Source organism: Microtus ochrogaster, assembly GCF_000317375.1.
Source record: "Microtus ochrogaster isolate Prairie Vole_2 chromosome 14 unlocalized genomic scaffold, MicOch1.0 chr14_random_3, whole genome shotgun sequence".
In the NCBI taxonomy this organism is placed as follows: Eukaryota; Metazoa; Chordata; class Mammalia; order Rodentia; family Cricetidae; genus Microtus; species Microtus ochrogaster.
The window spans coordinates 11,151,115-11,169,561 of record NW_004949098.1 but is presented as its reverse complement, the minus strand read 5'-3'; the positions used below and the strand labels follow the sequence as shown (position 1 = coordinate 11,169,561).

General features: G+C 48.6%; 1 protein-coding gene and 1 non-coding gene across 3 annotated transcripts in view; one reads left to right on the top strand and one right to left on the bottom strand.

The window, feature by feature from the left end:
- The window catches only part of Tcf7l1 (transcription factor 7 like 1), a 167,413-nt gene extending 152,610 nt beyond the window's left edge, over positions 1-14,803 (bottom strand). For both annotated transcript variants that reach the window (XM_026788013.1, XM_026788014.1), the window contains exons 1-3: positions 14,263-14,803; positions 14,111-14,174; positions 13,759-13,886 (exon numbers count right to left, since the gene is read on the bottom strand). In XM_026788013.1, coding sequence (XP_026643814.1) covers positions 13,759-13,886; positions 14,111-14,174; positions 14,263-14,505 — 435 coding nt within the window. In that variant the 5' untranslated portion in view covers positions 14,506-14,803. The remainder of the gene's footprint in view (positions 1-13,758; positions 13,887-14,110; positions 14,175-14,262) is intronic.
- Positions 14,804-18,042: 3,239 nt separating this feature from the next.
- Positions 18,043-18,151, top strand: LOC113458030. The gene has a single exon (XR_003378473.1). It is a non-coding gene; the product is annotated as a U6 spliceosomal RNA (small nuclear RNA).
- The last annotated feature ends 296 nt before the right edge of the window (positions 18,152-18,447 follow it).

Here is an 18,447-nt window from a genome sequence, read left to right as displayed (position 1 = left end):
AAAAAAAAAAAAAAAATTTACAGCCTGCCCTGTAATTGCAACCTCTGGGAGGCTGAAGCAGGATTATGAGTTCTAGGCCAGCTGGGGCTGCACAGCAAGAGTTCACCTCAAAAACCAACAAAATGTTAACTCTAAAGCTGGGTGTGGGGCTCGAGCTTGTAATATCAGTCAGAATCCCAAAGGATTGTGCTCTAGGCAACAATGGGCTACAGAAGATCCCGCCCCTCCCCAATAATAAACCAATTATCAGACTATGACAAATTCTACAGCTGTCAGATAAAAACCACTGATTGCAGCTGGTAAGCTCTTCCCATTCTATGTAGAATGGGACAAAATATAACCTTTGCTCTTCAAATATCTCACTAAGAAAAAACTCCTCCCAAATCACAGTTGTTATCCCTTGAGAAGCCCACTCTGACCCAGACATAAACACTACAGCTCTCCAGAGACCCTGGGCTTCTCTTGTTTGGTTTTGGGGCATTTTGTTCTGTTTTGCTTTTTGTTTGTTGGGTTTTTCGTTGTTGTTGTTTTGTTTTTTAGAGCACTGGGATCAAACTCAGACCTGAAGTCTGCATGCCAGAGGAGCACTCCTCTTCTACCCGGCCTTTTATCCCCCAGACAGACCAAAGCACCTTGTCCCTTCATCTTACTTAAGATTCACAAACGCACCAGTGACCTGAGACAACACTGCTTCTGCTCCTGTGCCAAGGTTTAAAAAGTGGACCATTTGTCAGGCAACCACGACACGAATAATCAATCACCTGTGTTAGGGGTGCGAAACTATGGGCAAAGTCTGGTACAGAACATGATACTTAAGTCTCTTACACATTTCCTGTAAGATATTCATGCATTAGAAAAAAAGAAACAGTAAAAACAAATAAAGAAATATAGTAGATGTCTTGGGGAAACTTGGCAAGCTTACTTGGGAGTGGGAATGATGTGAGGTAGGGTGGCCTTCCAGAGGCTTCCTGCCTCAGTCTCCCTGAGGTGGACACACCATGTCCAGCTCCCTGCAGACTGGATTTTAACCCAGTGACAGACCGAAGCACTCACTCCACAGCATGAGGGAGACAGGCAGACCAAAGAGTTGCTCTTTGGGTGGCAGAGAGCAAAAACCCATAAAAATCAATCATAGCCTGTCACTCAGCTCCTCCCAGACCAGGAAAGTGGCTCTTCTTCTTTCTAAACAGCCTAGGCAACAGTAGTTGTTACAATTTTTTATTTGGTTTTGTTTTCTGAGAGAGCTGAGATTGAACCCAGGGCCTTGAGCATGTTGGGCAAGCCCTCTCCAGCTAAGCTACACTAGCAGAGGTCCTTTTGCTTTTAAAGTGCATGCTTTCTCTCTGTGTGTGTCTGTCTGTCTCTGTGTGTGTGTCTCTCTCTGTCTGTCTCTGTGTGTCTGTCTCTGTGTCTCTGTGTGTCTGTCTGTCTCTGTGTGTCTGTCTCTCTGTCTGTGTGTCTCTCTGTCTGTGTGTCTGTCTGTCTCTCTGTGTCTCTGTCTCTCTGTGTGTCTCTGTCTCTCTGTCTGTCTCTCTGTCTGTCTCTGTGTGTCTGTCTGTGTCTCTGTCTCTCTGTCTCTCTCTGTGTGTCTGTCTGTCTGTGTCTCTGTCTCTCTGTGTGTCTGTCTGTCTGTGTCTCTGTCTCTCTGTCTCTCTCTGTGTCTGTCTGTCTCTGTGTGTCTCTGTCTCTCTCTGCATCTACATGGTGTGTATGAGTGGCTGTGTGTGTGTGCATACATGGAAGTCTAAGTACAGCTTTCAGGAATTTGTCCTCTGCTTCCACCTCTCTTACTGTTCTGGTGACTGCATACTCCAGGCTAACTGGACCTCAAGTTTCCGGGGTATTTTCGGGATTCCGCCTTCTATCCCCCTATGGGAGTGCTGGGATTACAGATGCCTACTATGACCTCGGACTTTTTACTTGAGTTTTGTTGCTCAAGCTCAGATAGCCTAGCTTGTAGATGGGCTGGGATTTGAGGCTAAAGTGTCCATCGCAGCTCCTCCCTGGCCAGCTCGCTAGTGTTATCTGGGAACCCCTTTGTGAGGATAAGCCTCTCCCACTGCAGAGCTGTGACAGGAGGGTCGTGCCCTGACAAGCATATCATAACACAAACACCGAGGCTGGAAAACATTAATAGACGCGCAAAGTGTTCATCTCACACCCGTACACACCCACCACAGCTCTCCTCTACATTAGCCCACTCAGAAAACAGCCCAAGATATAAACAATGAGAAAGTTAGACCACAGGCTGGGGCGGTCAGGCAGATCTCTGAGCTTGAGTTTGAGGCCAGTCTGGTCTACAGAGGGAGTTCCAGAACAGCCTGAGCTGTTACACAGAGATACCTTGTCTTGAAAGAAAAAACAAAACAACAACAAACAGGAAGGAAGGAAGGAAGGAAGGAAGGAAGGAAAGAAGGAAGGAAGGAAGGAAGGAAGGAAGGCCACATTCAATTTACATGACACAAGAATGCTCATAGATACAATAAAGTAGGGCTGGTCCAAAGCAGGTAGTCAGCAACAGTGGGTCAACAGATGAAGGCCAATCAAATGGAGGACAGAGCGCAGAATCAAGAAAGTCTAAGACAGCAATTAGCACCATCTCTGGAACTGTAAATAGACCTGCCTGAAGGCGCTAACCACCCCAGGCACCTAAAGTGCCCAAGAAGCGGGGATCACATTGCCACTTCTTTAATCCCAGCACTTGGGAGGCAGGGGCAGGTGGATCTCTGTGAGTTTGAGGCCAGCCTGGTCTACAAGAGCTAGTTCCAGGCTAGTCGAAGCTGTATGGTGAGACCCTGTCTCAACCGTCAGTCAGCAGATGGTGCCTAAGAGAAAGGGAGGGGAAAGTCACTGCGGAGACATCACTCATTGTCTTACGTGCACAACCATTGCTGTAACTTTTGCTCCAAAATGACATTTTCACACTTATTTGTAAATTATTTATCTATTTTTTATTTTATGTGCGTTTTGCCTGCATGTATGTCTGTGTGTGAGGGGGTCAGATCTTGGAGTTACAGATGGCTGTGGAGCTTCCATGTGAGTGCTGGGAACTGAACCCAGTCAGTGCTCTTAATCTCGGAGCCATCTCTCCAGCCCCTCACATTTACTTCTTGGCCACTTTGCTTAGGGGAAAATGAAGCCTCCAGGGAACCAGGTCCCTCCTCCACCTCCAAGGCTCTATTACCTTCAGGGTTCCTAGGATTTATTTACCTCATAGCTTCCGGGAGGATGGAGGATAACAGGGAGATTATCCATCAGATCCACAGGAGTTCACTGTGGGAAGGGTTCTAACAGATCCCAGATGCTGGAGGCGCCTACAAGGGCCTTTTTTTTTTTTTTTTAACACTGATGTTTAAATACTTGTGCTGCCAAATATAATAAATCCCTTAGTATGTGCACATTTAAATTCAGCATGTGCTGTATTTTAAATACAGAAGGGTTTTGTGGTATACTGTCTCTAGGGCATGGCTCCCTGTGGCAAAGGGTCACATTCCAGTGAGCACACCTGATCCCTGTCTTCTGTCTATCATTCATTCACTTCTGTTTGCTTTAGGCAGGTCAATAATCGCCTGAGCTTACTCACTATGGCTAACAAATCTGGACTTGTAAATTGATCTGGCTTGTGTACTGCTCATTCCTACTTCTTGTGGTTTTCTTTCTCATCTTCAGATCCACCTTTTTTTCTTTTTCCTCTCTCCTAGTTTTTTCATTTGTTTATTTTTTATTTTTTTTATTTTTTGAGACAAGGTTTCTCTGTGTAGCCATGGCCCTTCAATTCCTGTCTTTCCACACATTTCCTCCAGTCATTCCTACAAGCCCTTGCCCCATTCACCTTAAGGGATCCAAGATAGTCCACCTCACTAAGATCCTGGGTGTTGTGGCGCACGCCTTTAATCCTAGATCGGTGCCTTGCAGCAGTCAGCTCTCCAGCCTCTTAAGGAACCCCAGCTTCTAGCAAGAGTAACTTGGAGGCCATTTCCGGCCTTTCCCAAGCAGCGTGGCTTTCAGGAGGAGAGCACCTCCCTGGTGGTTTGGAAAAGGGGCAAAATATGCTGAAGGCTGGGGGCTGGAGAGCCGCTCTCCGGAGGACCCAAGCTCCAGGTCCACTACCCACATCCAACATCACAGCTGCTAGAAAATCCTAAAACCCTTCTCCTGGCTTCCTCTGGCACCTGCACACCCGGTGTAATACATTCACTTAAACACACACAGATAAAGTAACAAATTAAATTAAAATAAATCTTCAAAAAGTATGAAACCTTGAAACTTCTAATTTCAAACCATAACTAACACACACACACACACACACACACACACACACACACACACACACTCTCATACCTCTTCTGCAATTCCTAAAATAATCACTGTGTAAACATCCAGTACTTATCTCTTTAGTAATAAATCAGTGCTGTGATAGTCTGTCATAGCTACATGAGACTGACTTGGGCAGTGCATAAGGAAAGCAAGTGACTTAACCAAGTGTTTTAAAAAAGGCGCCGTAGGAAACAAAGTTTCCATGCTTGGTTTCTCAGGGTTTGGTTTGTTAAGCCAATCAAACTGTAATGCAAACTCAAGGAGAGCAGGTGGGCCTCCTCCTCCTCCTCCCAGCTTCCACAAAGACACACCTGTGTGTACTTCTATCCCTCACTGATTTCAACCAGGAGAAAGCAGCTTCCAAGTGTCAGCAGATAATGACTTTTCCGCAGGTGGTGAGGCTAAAGGTCACTGATCCCTCGGCAGCACAGTCCAGGCCGGACAGCTTCCAGCCACCCTTACTTACTGCTGACCAGACGTGGGATGTGCCCAGAGCCTGTCTGGGTGGCACCGAGGTGAGTCTGTCCATTCTGCACACGAGCTCACAGTCATATCAGAATCTCTGCACTGAGGAGCAAGCCAGCGCCCTTGTCTAGGGACGGCCAATGATTCCAGGCTTGGGTGTAAAGGCACGAAGAGAAAGGAAAGAGCTAGCTGTTCTGGACTTTGGACGCAACCTAGTTCAAATCCTGGTGCTTGAAATAGCCGATAGTATGCCTCTGTATGACACACTTGACCTCTACGAGTCTATTATTTGCCCAGCCACAGAATGGGATTAACAAGTGCCTACTCCCTAGTGGGTCAGAAAAACACTGAGATTTTAGTAGCCATTGCCAAACGCTTTCCAAATAGGGTGATACCATTTCTACCCTCTCAAGAGCAGCCCTTTGCTACACAACTGCCGGCAATGAAGTGGTGGGGCAAAATGGTCTGGGGCATTTGTTTGTCTACTTATTCACTTATTTGTTTGTTTGTTTGTTTATTTGAGAGGCAGGGTTTTGGAAGACTCGAGAGATAGCAGCGGTTAAAAACATTGGCTGCTCTTGTTGAGGACTGAGGTTCAGTTCCCAGCATCCAGTCCCAGGAGACCCGGTGCTCTCCTATGTCCTCCGCATGCACTGCACACAGTTGGTACACAAACATACACGCAAACACTCAGATACAATAAAAACAAAACAGACATCTAAAGCCAGCCACAATGGTGCATGCCTTTAATCCTAATACTCAGGAGGCAGAGGCAGGTTGTTCTTCTTGAGTTCAAGGCCAGTCTGGTCTACTTAGTGAGTACTAGGTCGCCGGGGCGACGGTGGCGCACGCCTTTAATCCCAGCACTCGGGAGGCAGAGGCAGGCGGATCTCTGTGAGTTCGAGACCAGCCTGGTCTACAGAGCTAGTTCCAGGACAGGCTCCAAAGCCACAGAGAAACCCTGTCTCGAAAAACCAAAAAAAAAGTTCTAGGTCAGCTAAGAATATACAGCCTCGTCAAAACAAAAACTTTAGACTAGAAACACAACGAAAAGGAATGATTAAGGATTTAGAAATTTGCTTTATAACCCTAAAGTTATCAAGTGGAATAACAACGGATGTACTAGTATTACTTGGTGCGTTACAAGAAGAGACCAGTGCCTGGGAAGATATTTCTGGGCAGACAGCAGCTTAGAACAAAGACTGAGCCCCTTTCCTTGCCTTCACATTCCCTTCATTGCCATGTGCCAAGGTGTTAGAAAGTGAACACGCTGCCTTCATCCCCAAATCTGATCCAGTTTAGAAGGCAAAAGGACATAGCACACTGTTTAAATGTGTGTCCGGCATGCACGAAGCCCTAGCTTACCCAGCACAACATAAGCCAGGCCTACCTAGTAGCACATGTCTGTCTGTAATCCCAGCATTCAAGACAAAGGGGCAAGAAGGTCAGAAGGCCAACTGTGGGGGCAGCAAGGTGGCACAGGAAGTAAAGGGGCTTGCTCCTAAATCTGACAATCTGACTCTAGCCCTGGACCCCAGCCAGGAGAGGAGAACCGACCGCACACAGCTGTCCTCTGTCCCCCACATACAAGCGGTGGCACCCATCACTCCCCACAGCTCATTCACGTACACACTAATTTACTTTTAAAATTTTAACGTAAGCCCGGCAGTGGCAGCACACACTTTTAATCCCCGCACTCGACAGAGGCAGGCGGATCTCTGTGAGTCTGAGGACAGCCTGGTCTACAGAGCTAGTTCTAGGACAGCCAGGGCTACACAGAGAAACCCTATCTCATAGAACAAAAACTTAGTTTTAATAGCAGAGGTTTTCATTTTACATTAGAACAAATTTCCAGAGATTGGTTTGCAGCGTTGCGTGGCACAATAATAAAAAAATAAAATGTTTTTAAAAGAGAGAAAAGAAAAAGTCAACTGAATTCTAGGACCCTCCCTTCAGCCAACTCTGCCTTGGTTTTACTGAGTATTAAAAGGCCAGCCAGGGGCTGGGACAATGGCTCAGAGGTTAACAGCACTTGCTACTCTTGCAGAGGACGAGTTTTGTTCTCAGCACCCATGTTGGACTGCTCATGACCTCCCGCAACTCCTGCTGCAGGAGGCTCTGACACTTCTGACCTCTGTGGAGACCCATATTCACGGGCACACATACTCATATTCAAAAATACAATAAATCTTTTTTTTTAATGTATTTATACAATATTCTGTCTGTGTGTGTCTGAAGACCAGAAGAGAGCAGCAGACCTCATTATAGATGGTTGTGAGCCACCATGTGGTTGCTGGGAATTGAACTCATGACCTTTGGAAGAGCAGGAAATACTCTTAACCACTGAGCCATCTCTCCAGCCCTACAATAAATCTTTAGGAAAGTCCACCTAGCCGTCTAGCACGGCCACCTCCAGTGTCAACAAGTCTGTAAAGCCGGGGTGTCTACACAGAACTTCTTCCACTGAGGAAGGAAGGATATTGCCTCATGCCAAAGTTCTCTCATCTCTTCTCCTCCACTCATCTTAAATCCTGTCAGACTACCCCAAACAATCTCTGTCCAGCCCTCTGTAAGCCCCTTCTCCGTAGGCCCTCTTCTTTCACAGCCAGGCTTCTTCAATGAGTTGACTAAAGCCTACTTGTCCATTATCTTTCAGGTAACCCTAGGTAGAAAGGGAATTGTGGGGCTGGAGAGATGGTCTAGCAGTTAAGAGTACTGGCTGCTCTTCCAGAGAGGTCCTGGGTTGGATTTCCAGCACCCACAGCATGGCTTCCAAACACCTGTAACTCCAGTTCCAAGGGATCCAACACCCTCTCGTGGACTCCCAGACACCAGGCATGCACATGATCACCTACATACAAGCTAGAAAAACATCCATACACACAAAAATACAAATAAATCTTACAAGAGAGAGAGAAAAGAGGGAGGGAGGGAGGGAGGAAGAAGGAAGGGAAGAAGAAAAATAAAAATAAAATGCAGTGTGGAAAGCCTTTCCTTCCAGGTTACTCACAATCCCTCACCAATGAGATCCCCTTCAGTGACTGTCTTCTCTGCTCTGGGCATCTCTCCCTGCTCTATGCATGCCCCATGCTCTGTGCATCCCTCCCTGCTCTGGGCATCCTCCCCTCTTCTCTGATACCCTTTCCCCTCTTCTCCCGCAACATTCCCCTTGCACCCACTGTGTCTCGGCTGACACCAAGCAGTTCCTCCAAACCAGAGCCTCTCACAGCCTGTTTGGGCTCTGCTGTTGCCAAACTATTTGCAGAGCTTCTGTCCAGCACTGGGGTGGCAAAGATAGAAGGTGAGTATTCCACTTGCAGGAATAATTCCCTAAGTCAGCCAGGCTCAGATACCAGAGTGAACTGTGACAACAGCTACTTTTCCAGCTGGGTACCACACTCCTCTCCAATGCAGCCTTTCCCGCCTGGTGGCATGCATGCCCTGCCACCTCTGCCTGGCTCCTGTGAGTCTCCTCCGCAGTCTAGTTTCCCTCATCCTCATCTTTCTAAGCGGTGGGAGGACGTGTTTGAGTCATAGTGCTTTTCAACATAACTTCTTTTCTATGTTGCTGGAGCTCGATCCCAGGGCCTAAGGCAAGTTCTCTACTGACAGGTACATGCCTAGCCCTTGGAATAAGTTTTGAGGGTTCTCTGCTGCCCCCGGAGTAAGAACAGATTGCTCTCTTAGCATTCAGGGCTTAACATGCACCTTCTCATTCTAGGCAACAGAACACAGTAAGTTCTATTGCAACTAAGAACTTTTCTCCCTCCTTGGGTTCCATCTCAAAATCAGAGAGATCATAAGTAAACACAGCAAGGCCATTTAAGTAGTTTATAACTAGCAAGAATTACTTGGACCTAAAACAAGCTGGTCACAGTAGCACATGGTAGCCCATAACCCCAGCACTTAGAAGGCTGAGGCAGGATGATTGGCATGAATTTGAGGACAGCCTGAACTACATTGCTAGTGCCTGACCAGCTACAGCACTACTAAGGTAGTGTCCCAAGTCACTACTCTCCCCTCCCCCCCAGCTTGTCCCCAACAGCAGCAAAGAGTAAGTTTCAAGGATTAGTTTAAAGACACCACCACTGGCCTTCCTCGAAACATCCTAATTCAAAGCAATTTTTCCAAATTTCTTATTCTAAAAAACACCCCTCCAGATTTAATTGCCTCTTAACAGAGACTTCCTTGTATCCTTGCGAAGGGCCGGTGTTACTGTGTCGTAATGTAGCTTATCCCCCAGTCCCTCAGCACCACCCAGGATAAACTCTCAACACATCAGAGGAAGTCAAGAGTTACAGATTGAGCCGGGCGGTGGTGGCGCACGCCTTTAATCCCAGCACTTGGGAGGCGGAGTCAGGTGGATCTCTGTGAGTTCGAGACCAGCCTGGTCTACAAGAGCTAGTTCCAGGACAGGCTCCAAAACCACAGAGAAACCCTGTCTCGAAAAACCAAAAAAAAAAAAAAAAAAGAGTTACAGATTGATTGTAAAGTATGCGAATCTTGAGTATCCCCAGTGTAGCAAATGCAAGTCGCCTCCCACTAGGACGATGAGTACAGCCTTCTGGTTACAAAAGGTTTCCAATGGGCTGATTATTCATCCCACAATTCTGTTGGTTAACCTTTCAAGTGTGTAGGTCTAGAGATGGCTTAGTGGTTAAGAGCACTGGCTGCTCTTACAGAGGACCTGAGTTCCATTCCCAGCATCTACATGGTGCCTCACAACCATCTGTAACTCCAGTTCTAGGAGATCCAAGGGCACTTCACAGGCATGGTGCACATCTGTGCACATGCAGGCAAAACAACCACAAACAAAACAAACAAAACACTGCGATTCTGCTAGTTTACTGTTCAGGACAAAATACTGTTCATAGTCATACCTGAGTGTGCATAAGTGTATATGGCTAGATGTGTACACATGTGTATGTGCATGTACAAATTAGACCACTTTCTCCTTGAGAAACCCTAGAAATGAGATCAATGGAGAACAAGGTTAAGCCATAGGTTTCTAAGATTATCACAACGCAAGTCAGATATTCCCTGCCAGATCCACCTACCCAAAGAAAAGACTGACAGGACTCAAGTCCCGCCTCAGAGTTTGAAACCGAATGTCACCCCAGCAAGCCAAGTGCCAAAATTTCAGCAACACAGTCAGTCAGGGCACTCCCAAAAGCTCACTCTATGTGAAAAGCCCTCATTAAACTCAAGAGTTATATTTAGCAAAAATGGAACAGAAGTTATATTTAGATGAAATGACTTAAAAGAATTTTTACCAAAAACAGCATGTTTAGACTGAGCAAAAAAAGGGGGGTGGGGTGGGGTGTAGGCTGGCTATATGGTTCAGTGGGTGACGGTGCCTGCCATCAAGACTACTGATGTGAGTTTGATCCCCAAGACCCACAAAGCAGGAAAGCACTGACTCCCACACTGTCCTGACATGGTATATGTGTCCCCCCAAAAAATAATAAAATATAGTAGAGTGTATGAATTGTTCTTAAAAAGAGAGAAAAGGTTTTCCTTGGTTGTTACATAAATTTTCCCCAAACAACCTTATTATGTGTGTTTAGAGATTCTGTTTGTCTGGTGGAACAGAAAGGGCACACCAATGGTGTCAGCCAGACGGTGCATCCTCAGGAAACATGAGAGACGTAAAGCCAGGACAGCCGGACAGAAGCGTATGCTCATGCAGAGTGACTCCTAACTTTACACGCCGTGCTCAGCGCCTCCCCTAGCGCCATGCTGGAGGCACAAACTACTGCCAGCACAACGCTGGCCTGCACAAGCACAGCCAATGCGTCCTTTACCTTAGCCACTGCTTTCAGGCAGCCATTATATTCTGTTCTTCAGTTTTTGTTTGTTTTGTTGCTGCAGAACAGGCTCTTGCTAGGTAGCCCAGGCTGTCCCCACACTTAGAATGATCCTCCCATCCTAGTCTTTAGTGTTCCAGGATTAATGGCATGTGCCATTATGCTTGACTTAATTTACATCTCCTTAGCAAAATTGTAGTCGGCATCACCGACTATATGGTTTTGTAAACCTGCACAAATTCCCCTCTAGAATGGAGGTTTGTATAGTCCGGTTTGGAGGCCTATGCCTGCCTATGACGTCAGCAAGAGGACCACTGCACGTTCAGGTCCAGCCTAGTCTGTAACAGTTCTATAGCAGTTCTAGGTCAGCCAAGACTAGACAGTTATCTCATAATATAATATAATTCAATTCTAGACCTTGTCTCACCATGTTTTCAAGTACTAGGACAGAATGTGGCAGTCATTCCCTTCTCCACAAGTCTCAGGTATCCCAGAAAGAAGACATTTATGGTGACACATCTGTAAACTTCACACTCAAGCACAGGAGGATCCAAGTTCAAGGCCAGCGTGCACTATATAATGAGACTCTCTCAAAACCCAGGTTAGGGTGACCTCTCCCCTAAACAGTCTCGGGAAGAGACTCCTTCCCAGCATCCCAACAAAGTCAGAGTGGAGAGCAGAGGAGATGACCCATGGAGAACGACGGCCTGACGACAAGACTGGGTAGCTCCAGGCAACAGAGATGCCAGTAGGTCAGGGTGCTTAGGCCCTGTCTGCAACACCTAAGAGCCACAAACTGGAAAACACCGCAGCCAGTCTCCACTTTGACTTTGGGCTTGGTTATTTCCATAAAATCAGAACAGCAGGGAAATGGGATCCTCCCCACTTTAATAACAAAAGCCTTAAAACAGTTGCATAATTTTGAGGTAAAACAAGACCTAGAAAGCAAAGACTGAATCATATATTCTAAGACTCTTCTTCCAATCTACCAGCTCCTGCAGTAACCCTCAACTATCTACTTTCACTGGAAAACAGTAGAGGTCTAGTTTTGTCTGAGTAACCACTTGCCTCCCTTGGAAATCATATTAATTATATTGGTATGATTATCAAGAAGATAATAATCTCAACCATAGAGTTCAAACAAGTGTTTATATGTGTTCTAACTTGCTTCATTCACTGGCCATGATGCTCAAGAACTGAGCAAAACTAGAAAAGAACTTCTCTAGTCCATCAGTGAACTTCTCAACTGAGCAGGGCAGCTCATGAGAGAAACACTGAGGGGCTGACCTGCTGCTGCTAGGCCAACTCGTCAGGGAGATAAGACACAGGCATGGGGATGAGATGGGACCCTGCCAGTGGGCTAAGAGATGGCTCTGTGGGTAAAGGCACTGGCCAAGTCTGACCATCTGAGTTGGCCATGGGGATTCATAAGGCAGAAGGAGAGAATCCAACTGTAGAATCCAAAGGTAGTCTGACCTCCGCACAGGTACCCTGGCATAAGCTTCAAAAATACCAACGCAAAGGCACACACAAACACGGGAAATAAATAAATAAGCGTTAAAAAAAAAAAATAAAAGAAATGGGTGTGCGGAGGAACTACCTGGCCGAAGGAGGGAGAATTAGTCCTATCTGGGATGTTTCTAGTGACTTTTAACTTCCTAAGATCTGGGTCAGAGCTGACACGTGGGCATTAGTGGCTCCAGATGAGAAAACAAAAAATGGAACTAAAGTGGCCTAACTCACAAACAGAGAGTTATGAGAACTTCCTGCACCTTAAGGCGCAGGCGGAAAAGTTGATGGGGGAGTCTCCAACATCTGTACGCACCTTCACCTTGAAAGAGCAAAAGCAAAAGTCTAGGTCAATATCCACTTTTCAAAAGGACTTCTTGGGTTGCCTTGAAGTGCAGCAGGCCCAAAGCTATGGGGTCTCCATCCCAGAGCAAGGGCAAGAGGTGTGTGTGTGTGGTTCCATGCCCTTCTTCATCCATCAAAAGAACTTCCTCCAACCCCAACCAGTGAGAAAACACACACACACACACACACACACACACTACACCAACTATGGAGACCGTCGGCTCTACCAAGGAAGGACCTTGAAATGACAGCAGAAAAGACCCATTCAGCACCCACGTCTTCCCTGGCAGCCCGTGATTATAATCATACTTAAGATAAACTTTTTCAAGAGCTTAGCACGGAGAATGAACTAATCGACTCTGGGAAGCTATGTAGGAGGCAGAAATGATGAGGAGGAAGGTGGGCACCCAAGATCTACCATCCGACCTACCATCAGCACAGGAAACCTGGGTGTGGAGTAGCGGCTCGAAGGCCTTGCCAACCCCGAACAGCACCCCTCATACTGCGGGGGAGAGGGGCGGGAGTTCAGAGTTAGAGAGGGGTGAAGGAATCCGCCCTCATTTGCACATTGTCTGGGGCCGGGTCAATTTGCTTAATCACTGTTCTAAATGCCAGGCACACAGCACACAATGCGCTCCCATTAACAGGTTTAAAGTGGCGCAGCGCTCGCTTTAAATGAGAAAAGCCGGCAACAAAAGGGGGAAAAAGCCAAGTAAGAATGCCTTGGGTCGCCCTCCAAACCATCTCAGAGGAGTTTAAAACCCAGAGTTCTGCAGAAAAATTGAGACCCTGATGTAAGGATTGGGGGTGGGGACAGGAGTCGTGAATAATCCACACAAAATAAGGAGTTTGTACAGCTCACAGCAGCCCTGAGAGCCAGGAGGTCAGTGGACATCTCAAGCTAGGCTCCTCCAGGCTCTTGCCCAACTCTCCTCCTTGCCAAGGGGAAAGTTGACTGGTCTCCAGGAAGGAAAACGAGACCACCACCCCCACCCGCAAAAGTAGGCACAAATCCAAGTTTTCCTTTGGAAGAAACAAGAATTTGGAAGGTTGGGAGCAGAACCCACCAGGCCGCGATCTCCCAAAGGCAAGAAGGATCTCCCAAAAGGCGAAAAGTTAAAAGATCTTTACTTTCATCCCGGCACTGGCCGATGCAGTCTCATACTAGGCCGCCACAGGGGAGTTTAACTCCGCAAACAAGTTCTGCCCAGGATCGGCGCAGGAGGCCCCATCCCCCACACCACGGCCGAGCCTGCGGGCGCATCCCGCCGAGCCCGGCGCCCACCGGTCCGGGCACAGCTGGTCTGACACTTACGGTGCGCGCTCCACCAGGAGACAGGGGTCCATTAGAGAGGTATGGACTGCTCAGGTCAGGAATCATCAGGAAGGGGTACCCAGGGTACGCAGGTCCCTTAAAGAAAGCGCCGTCCTGGGGCCTTCTCACTGCGGACAAAAACCAAATTGGAGTGAGGTCAGGGGTCCCCCAGACAGCACAGGGATCTGGAACTCCAGGCGGGAATCTGGAACCCGAGTTCCCCTCGAGTGAGCCCCAGAGTGGCTGCTGCAGAGATGGGAGGAGAACGGGGGCTCTGCCACCCGAGTCATGGGGACCCGTAGAGCCGATCGCTGCCGGCCAGAGAGTGGAGACTGCAGGAGAAGGCACGTACCTTCGGCAAAATAGTCGCGCGGCTTCTGGAAAGCGTCCCGGGCAGGCTGCGGGCGCCTCTCCGCCTGTGGAGGAGACACAAAGGCGAGAGCCTCGGGTGAGCGGGAGCGGGACCCGGGTCCCCCGAGGGGCTGACCCTAGGAATCCCTTTACCTCCGAGTCCGAGCTGCTGCTCTGATTCTCCGACTCGTTGACCAGGGACGACTTGACCTCATCCAGGTCCCGTTGCGCCGAAGCGCTGTCGCTGCTCGGTTCTTGCTCTTCGCCCCCCTCGTCCTGGAAGGGGATCAGCTCGTCGTTCGCTCCGAGATCGTCCCCTCCGCTGGTTGCCCCGGCTCCGGAGCCACCGCCTCCCCCGCCGGCGCCGCCACCGCGGCCACCACCGAGCTGGGGCATGGTGGGGGCACGGGCCGGGGCCGCTGCTCTCGGAGCCCCGCGCCCTGCCTGGCCCAGCCCGGCGCCCCTCCCTCCCGCTTGCTGGCCCGGCTCCGATCGTTTGGCCGCTGCAGCGACAAAGTTTTGACAGGGCGTGGTTCTGTGGGAAGCAGGCCCAATACCGCCCAGCCGGGACAAGGGACACTCGGCTCTCGATCGTCCCGCAGCACAGAGCCTAGGGTTCCCCAACTAGCCGCCGCCACCACAGTCGCCTGCTCTGCCGGGGCGTCCCAGAGCCTGGCCCGCCGGGGAGGGGCGATGGGGAAGGAGGGAGGGACCGCCCGGCGGGGCAGGGGGGCCGGAGGGAGGAGCCCCGGCTGCAAGCTGACACCCGCGCCTCGCGGAACCGGGAGAACTGCAGCGCGCGCACGCACACTCGCATTCACACTCGCGTCCTGCCCGCTTGCACCTTCTGGGACTGCACCTCCCCTCCTCGTGCAACTGCCCTACTCCTCAAACTTATCCAGATCCCCTCCACTGAACCCCATGGGTACCCTGGGAGGTCCTTCTCTCACCCTCCCGCAAAGCCGGAGAGTCTGCCTCGCACTCCAACGCGTCTCCTAACTTTCTTTGCAAACAACCCCCAGAACTCCGCGCGGGTTCCCACTCCGCTCCCACCTCACTGGCAGACCGCACTGCCCCCTGCGGGAAACCATGGGACTCGCAGATCCGCCGCGCACTAACACTGCGATTCCATCAGCCCCTCTATCCTTTTTGCGTAAAGCAAAAGCCTGGGGAAATTTCTGACACTTCGAAGCAAGCTGAGCGGCCTTCCGTGCTCTTTCCTGTAGCGTCCCAACTCATTCCTGTTTTTGATCATGTCCTGAAGACCACTCTTTCTCTAGAGCTGGAGAAGAAATGTGAAGTCCAATACCCGCTGTCTTGGTTTCAAAAGGGATTTTGATTGTATTCATTTCAAGAAGAAATTATCAGCCAGAACTTCCAAAAGCTGAGCATGAAGCTGCCTTGATAGCCAACAAGCATAATAAACCAATTACCCCACCAGCTTCATAGGTAAAGAAACCTTGAGAGCCGGGCAGTGGTGGCGCACGCCTTTAATCCCAGCACTGGGGAGGCAGAGGCAGGCAGATCTCTGGGAGTTCGAGGCCAGCCTGGTCTACAAGAGCTAGTTCCGGGACAGGCACCAAAAGCTACAGAGAAACCCTGTCTCGAAAAGAAAGAAAGAAAGAAAAAAGAAACCTTGAGAGAATTATTTCTGAGCCGACGAGGTGGCTCAGCAGGTAAAGGCATTTGCCTTCAAGCCCCATGGCCTAAGTTCCATGTCCATGCCCGAAACGGCGGAAGTAGAGAACAGACACCCTTTGAGCTGTCAGTTTCTACAGGTGGACCAGGCCTCATGTTTTCATTTTCTTACAAGCAAGTATGAAACATGGAGGTGTCGTTCGGTGGTAGAGCATGTGTTTATCGTTCATGAGGTCCTTTGTTCAATCCCCACAGACTACTTAGACTCATACACCTTCCTTCAGGCAGCTAGGAAGGAGGGGAGTGATGACGCTTGGTGTTGTCTACAGTAGGAAACTATCGGTGACAATGTACATTTTAGACTCAGTCTAGAAGTCAGTATGAGAATATTTTAAAATGTTTTAAACATAACAAAACTAGATATAGTGGACTGCCGCTTTAATCCCCAAACCTGGGAGAGGAGGTGGAGGTGGGTGGATCTCTGTGAGTTTGAGGCCAGCATGGTCTACATGGTGAGGTCCAGGACAGCCAGGGCTACACAGAGAAACCCAGTCTCAACCTTAATGGTAGAGAGCTTGCCTAGCATGTGAAATCCTGAGTTCAACCCCCAGGGAAGGGGTGGAAAGAGGAAGGGGAAGAAAGAAAAGAAAGAACAGAGTGATAGAATTATATTCCCTTGAGGGTTCCAATTAGTCTGTTCCTTGCCTCTTGCTAGCTTCTGGGGCCGTTGGCACTCTAACCTAACTTTGGACCACACATGGCTAATTTCTGTTATATGTGGAAACATCGGAGCCCCATAATAGCTTTTAGGGACCACTCCACTAGCCCAGGATCATCTATCTGCCAGGCTATAAGATTCATAGCTGAATCAAATCTTGAAAGACCTCTTGACCTCATTCATAGGCTCCAGATTTAGGCTATGGACCTGTCATCTTGGGAGTGAGCTGTTGTCAGCCAACCACACCTGTCAGCTTGGGAGAAATGCAAACTGAAGCAATGCAGAATAGCATTTTCTCACCTATCAGATTGGCACAAGTAGAAAGGAAGGGTAACACCCGGCATTGGCCCCTGCACAGAGAAGCACACAGGGCTCTAGGCGTGCCGTTGTGGAAGATGTCTGAGAGGAAGTTTGGCAATGCCTCGGAAAATCTTTAGAGGTGCAAATGCTTTGACTCATCCTGTACTTCTAGGATTCTATACTAAAGAAATAACCTGGGAGCGTGTGTGCACCGCAGTGGAAAGCTAGAAACAGTCGCAATGGTCTCTCGCAGGAAACTGCCGCATCAAATCAGGGTGCATTCGTTCAGCTGGACACTCGGACCTTGTGGAACTGTGCTTGTCACTGTTCAAAGAGACCTATAACGTAGGGTTATAAGTTCAAAGCCAGAGGTGAGCCTGGGTTACATAGTTGAAGGCCAGCCTGGGCTATGTCGTGTGAAAACATAAATAGGGACTTAAGAGATGGCTCAACATTGAAGAGTCTTACAGAGGACCCAAGTTTGATTCCTGGCACCCATAAGAGGCAGCATAACCTCCGGGAACCATGAACCAGGGTTCATACCATCTTCCGGTCTCTGTGGCTCCTGTATTCCTGTGTACATATAATATACCTTTGTCTCTACCTCCCACGGGCTACCCTGCCTAGTTTTAGGCAGTGCTGGGGAATGAACGGAGGGCACAGTCTGTGAATACTGGCCAAGCCTCTTATCAACTTGGGGAGGAAAGGGCTTATTTAATTTGCAGTTCTGTATGATAGTTCATCACCAAAGCAGTGGGGGAGGAGCTCAAGCAGGGCAGGATGCTGGAGACAGCTGCTCATAAGAAGACCTAGGTGTGTGTGTGTGTGTGTGTGTGTGTGTGTGTGTGTGTGTGTGTGTGTGTGTTACTAGCTTGCTCAGCCTTTCTCTCTATCCCTCTCTCTTTCCTGTTTTTTTGTTTTGTTTTGACAGGGTTTCTCTGTGCAGCCCTGGCTGTCCTGGAATTCACTTGGAGACCAGGCTGGTCTCAAACTCACAGATCGCCTGCCTCTGCTTCCTGAGTGCTGGAATTAAAGGTATGCATCATCACCTACTTTCTTATAGAACCCAGGACCACCTGCTCAGGGGTGGCCCCATTCACAATGAACTGGGCCCTCCCACATCAATCACTGACTAAGAAAACACCCTAGAGGCTTGCCTGCTGCCTCATCTTGTGAAGGAATTCTTTCAGTTGAGGCTCCCATCTCACAGATGACGTTTTTGGTTTCAAACTGACATAAAACTAGCCAGCACAGAACACCATAAGAAAAAAAGATACCTGTTCCCTAGGGCATCACATATATAGTAAAACTGGAACGATACAGAGAAGATTGGCATGGCCCTTGTGCAAGGATGACACGCAGATTCGTGAAGCTGTCCACATTTTTTAGTGGGAGTGGGGGCTATCTCTGGCTCTTGCCTGCACTTGGGACCTGTTTCCTTTCTGCTGGGTTACCTGATCCAGTCTTAATATGGGGGCATGTGCCTGGTTTTATTATAACTTGGCAGGCCATGTTTGATTGATAAACATGGAAGACCTGCCCTTTTCTGAAGAGAAAGGAGGAGATTTGAGGGAGACTGGATGTGGTGGGGAAGGATGGGGAGGAGAGAAAGAAGGGGAAACTGTGGTCAGGATGTAATATATGAGAGAAGAATGAATTTTTTTTTTTTTTTAAAAAAAGGA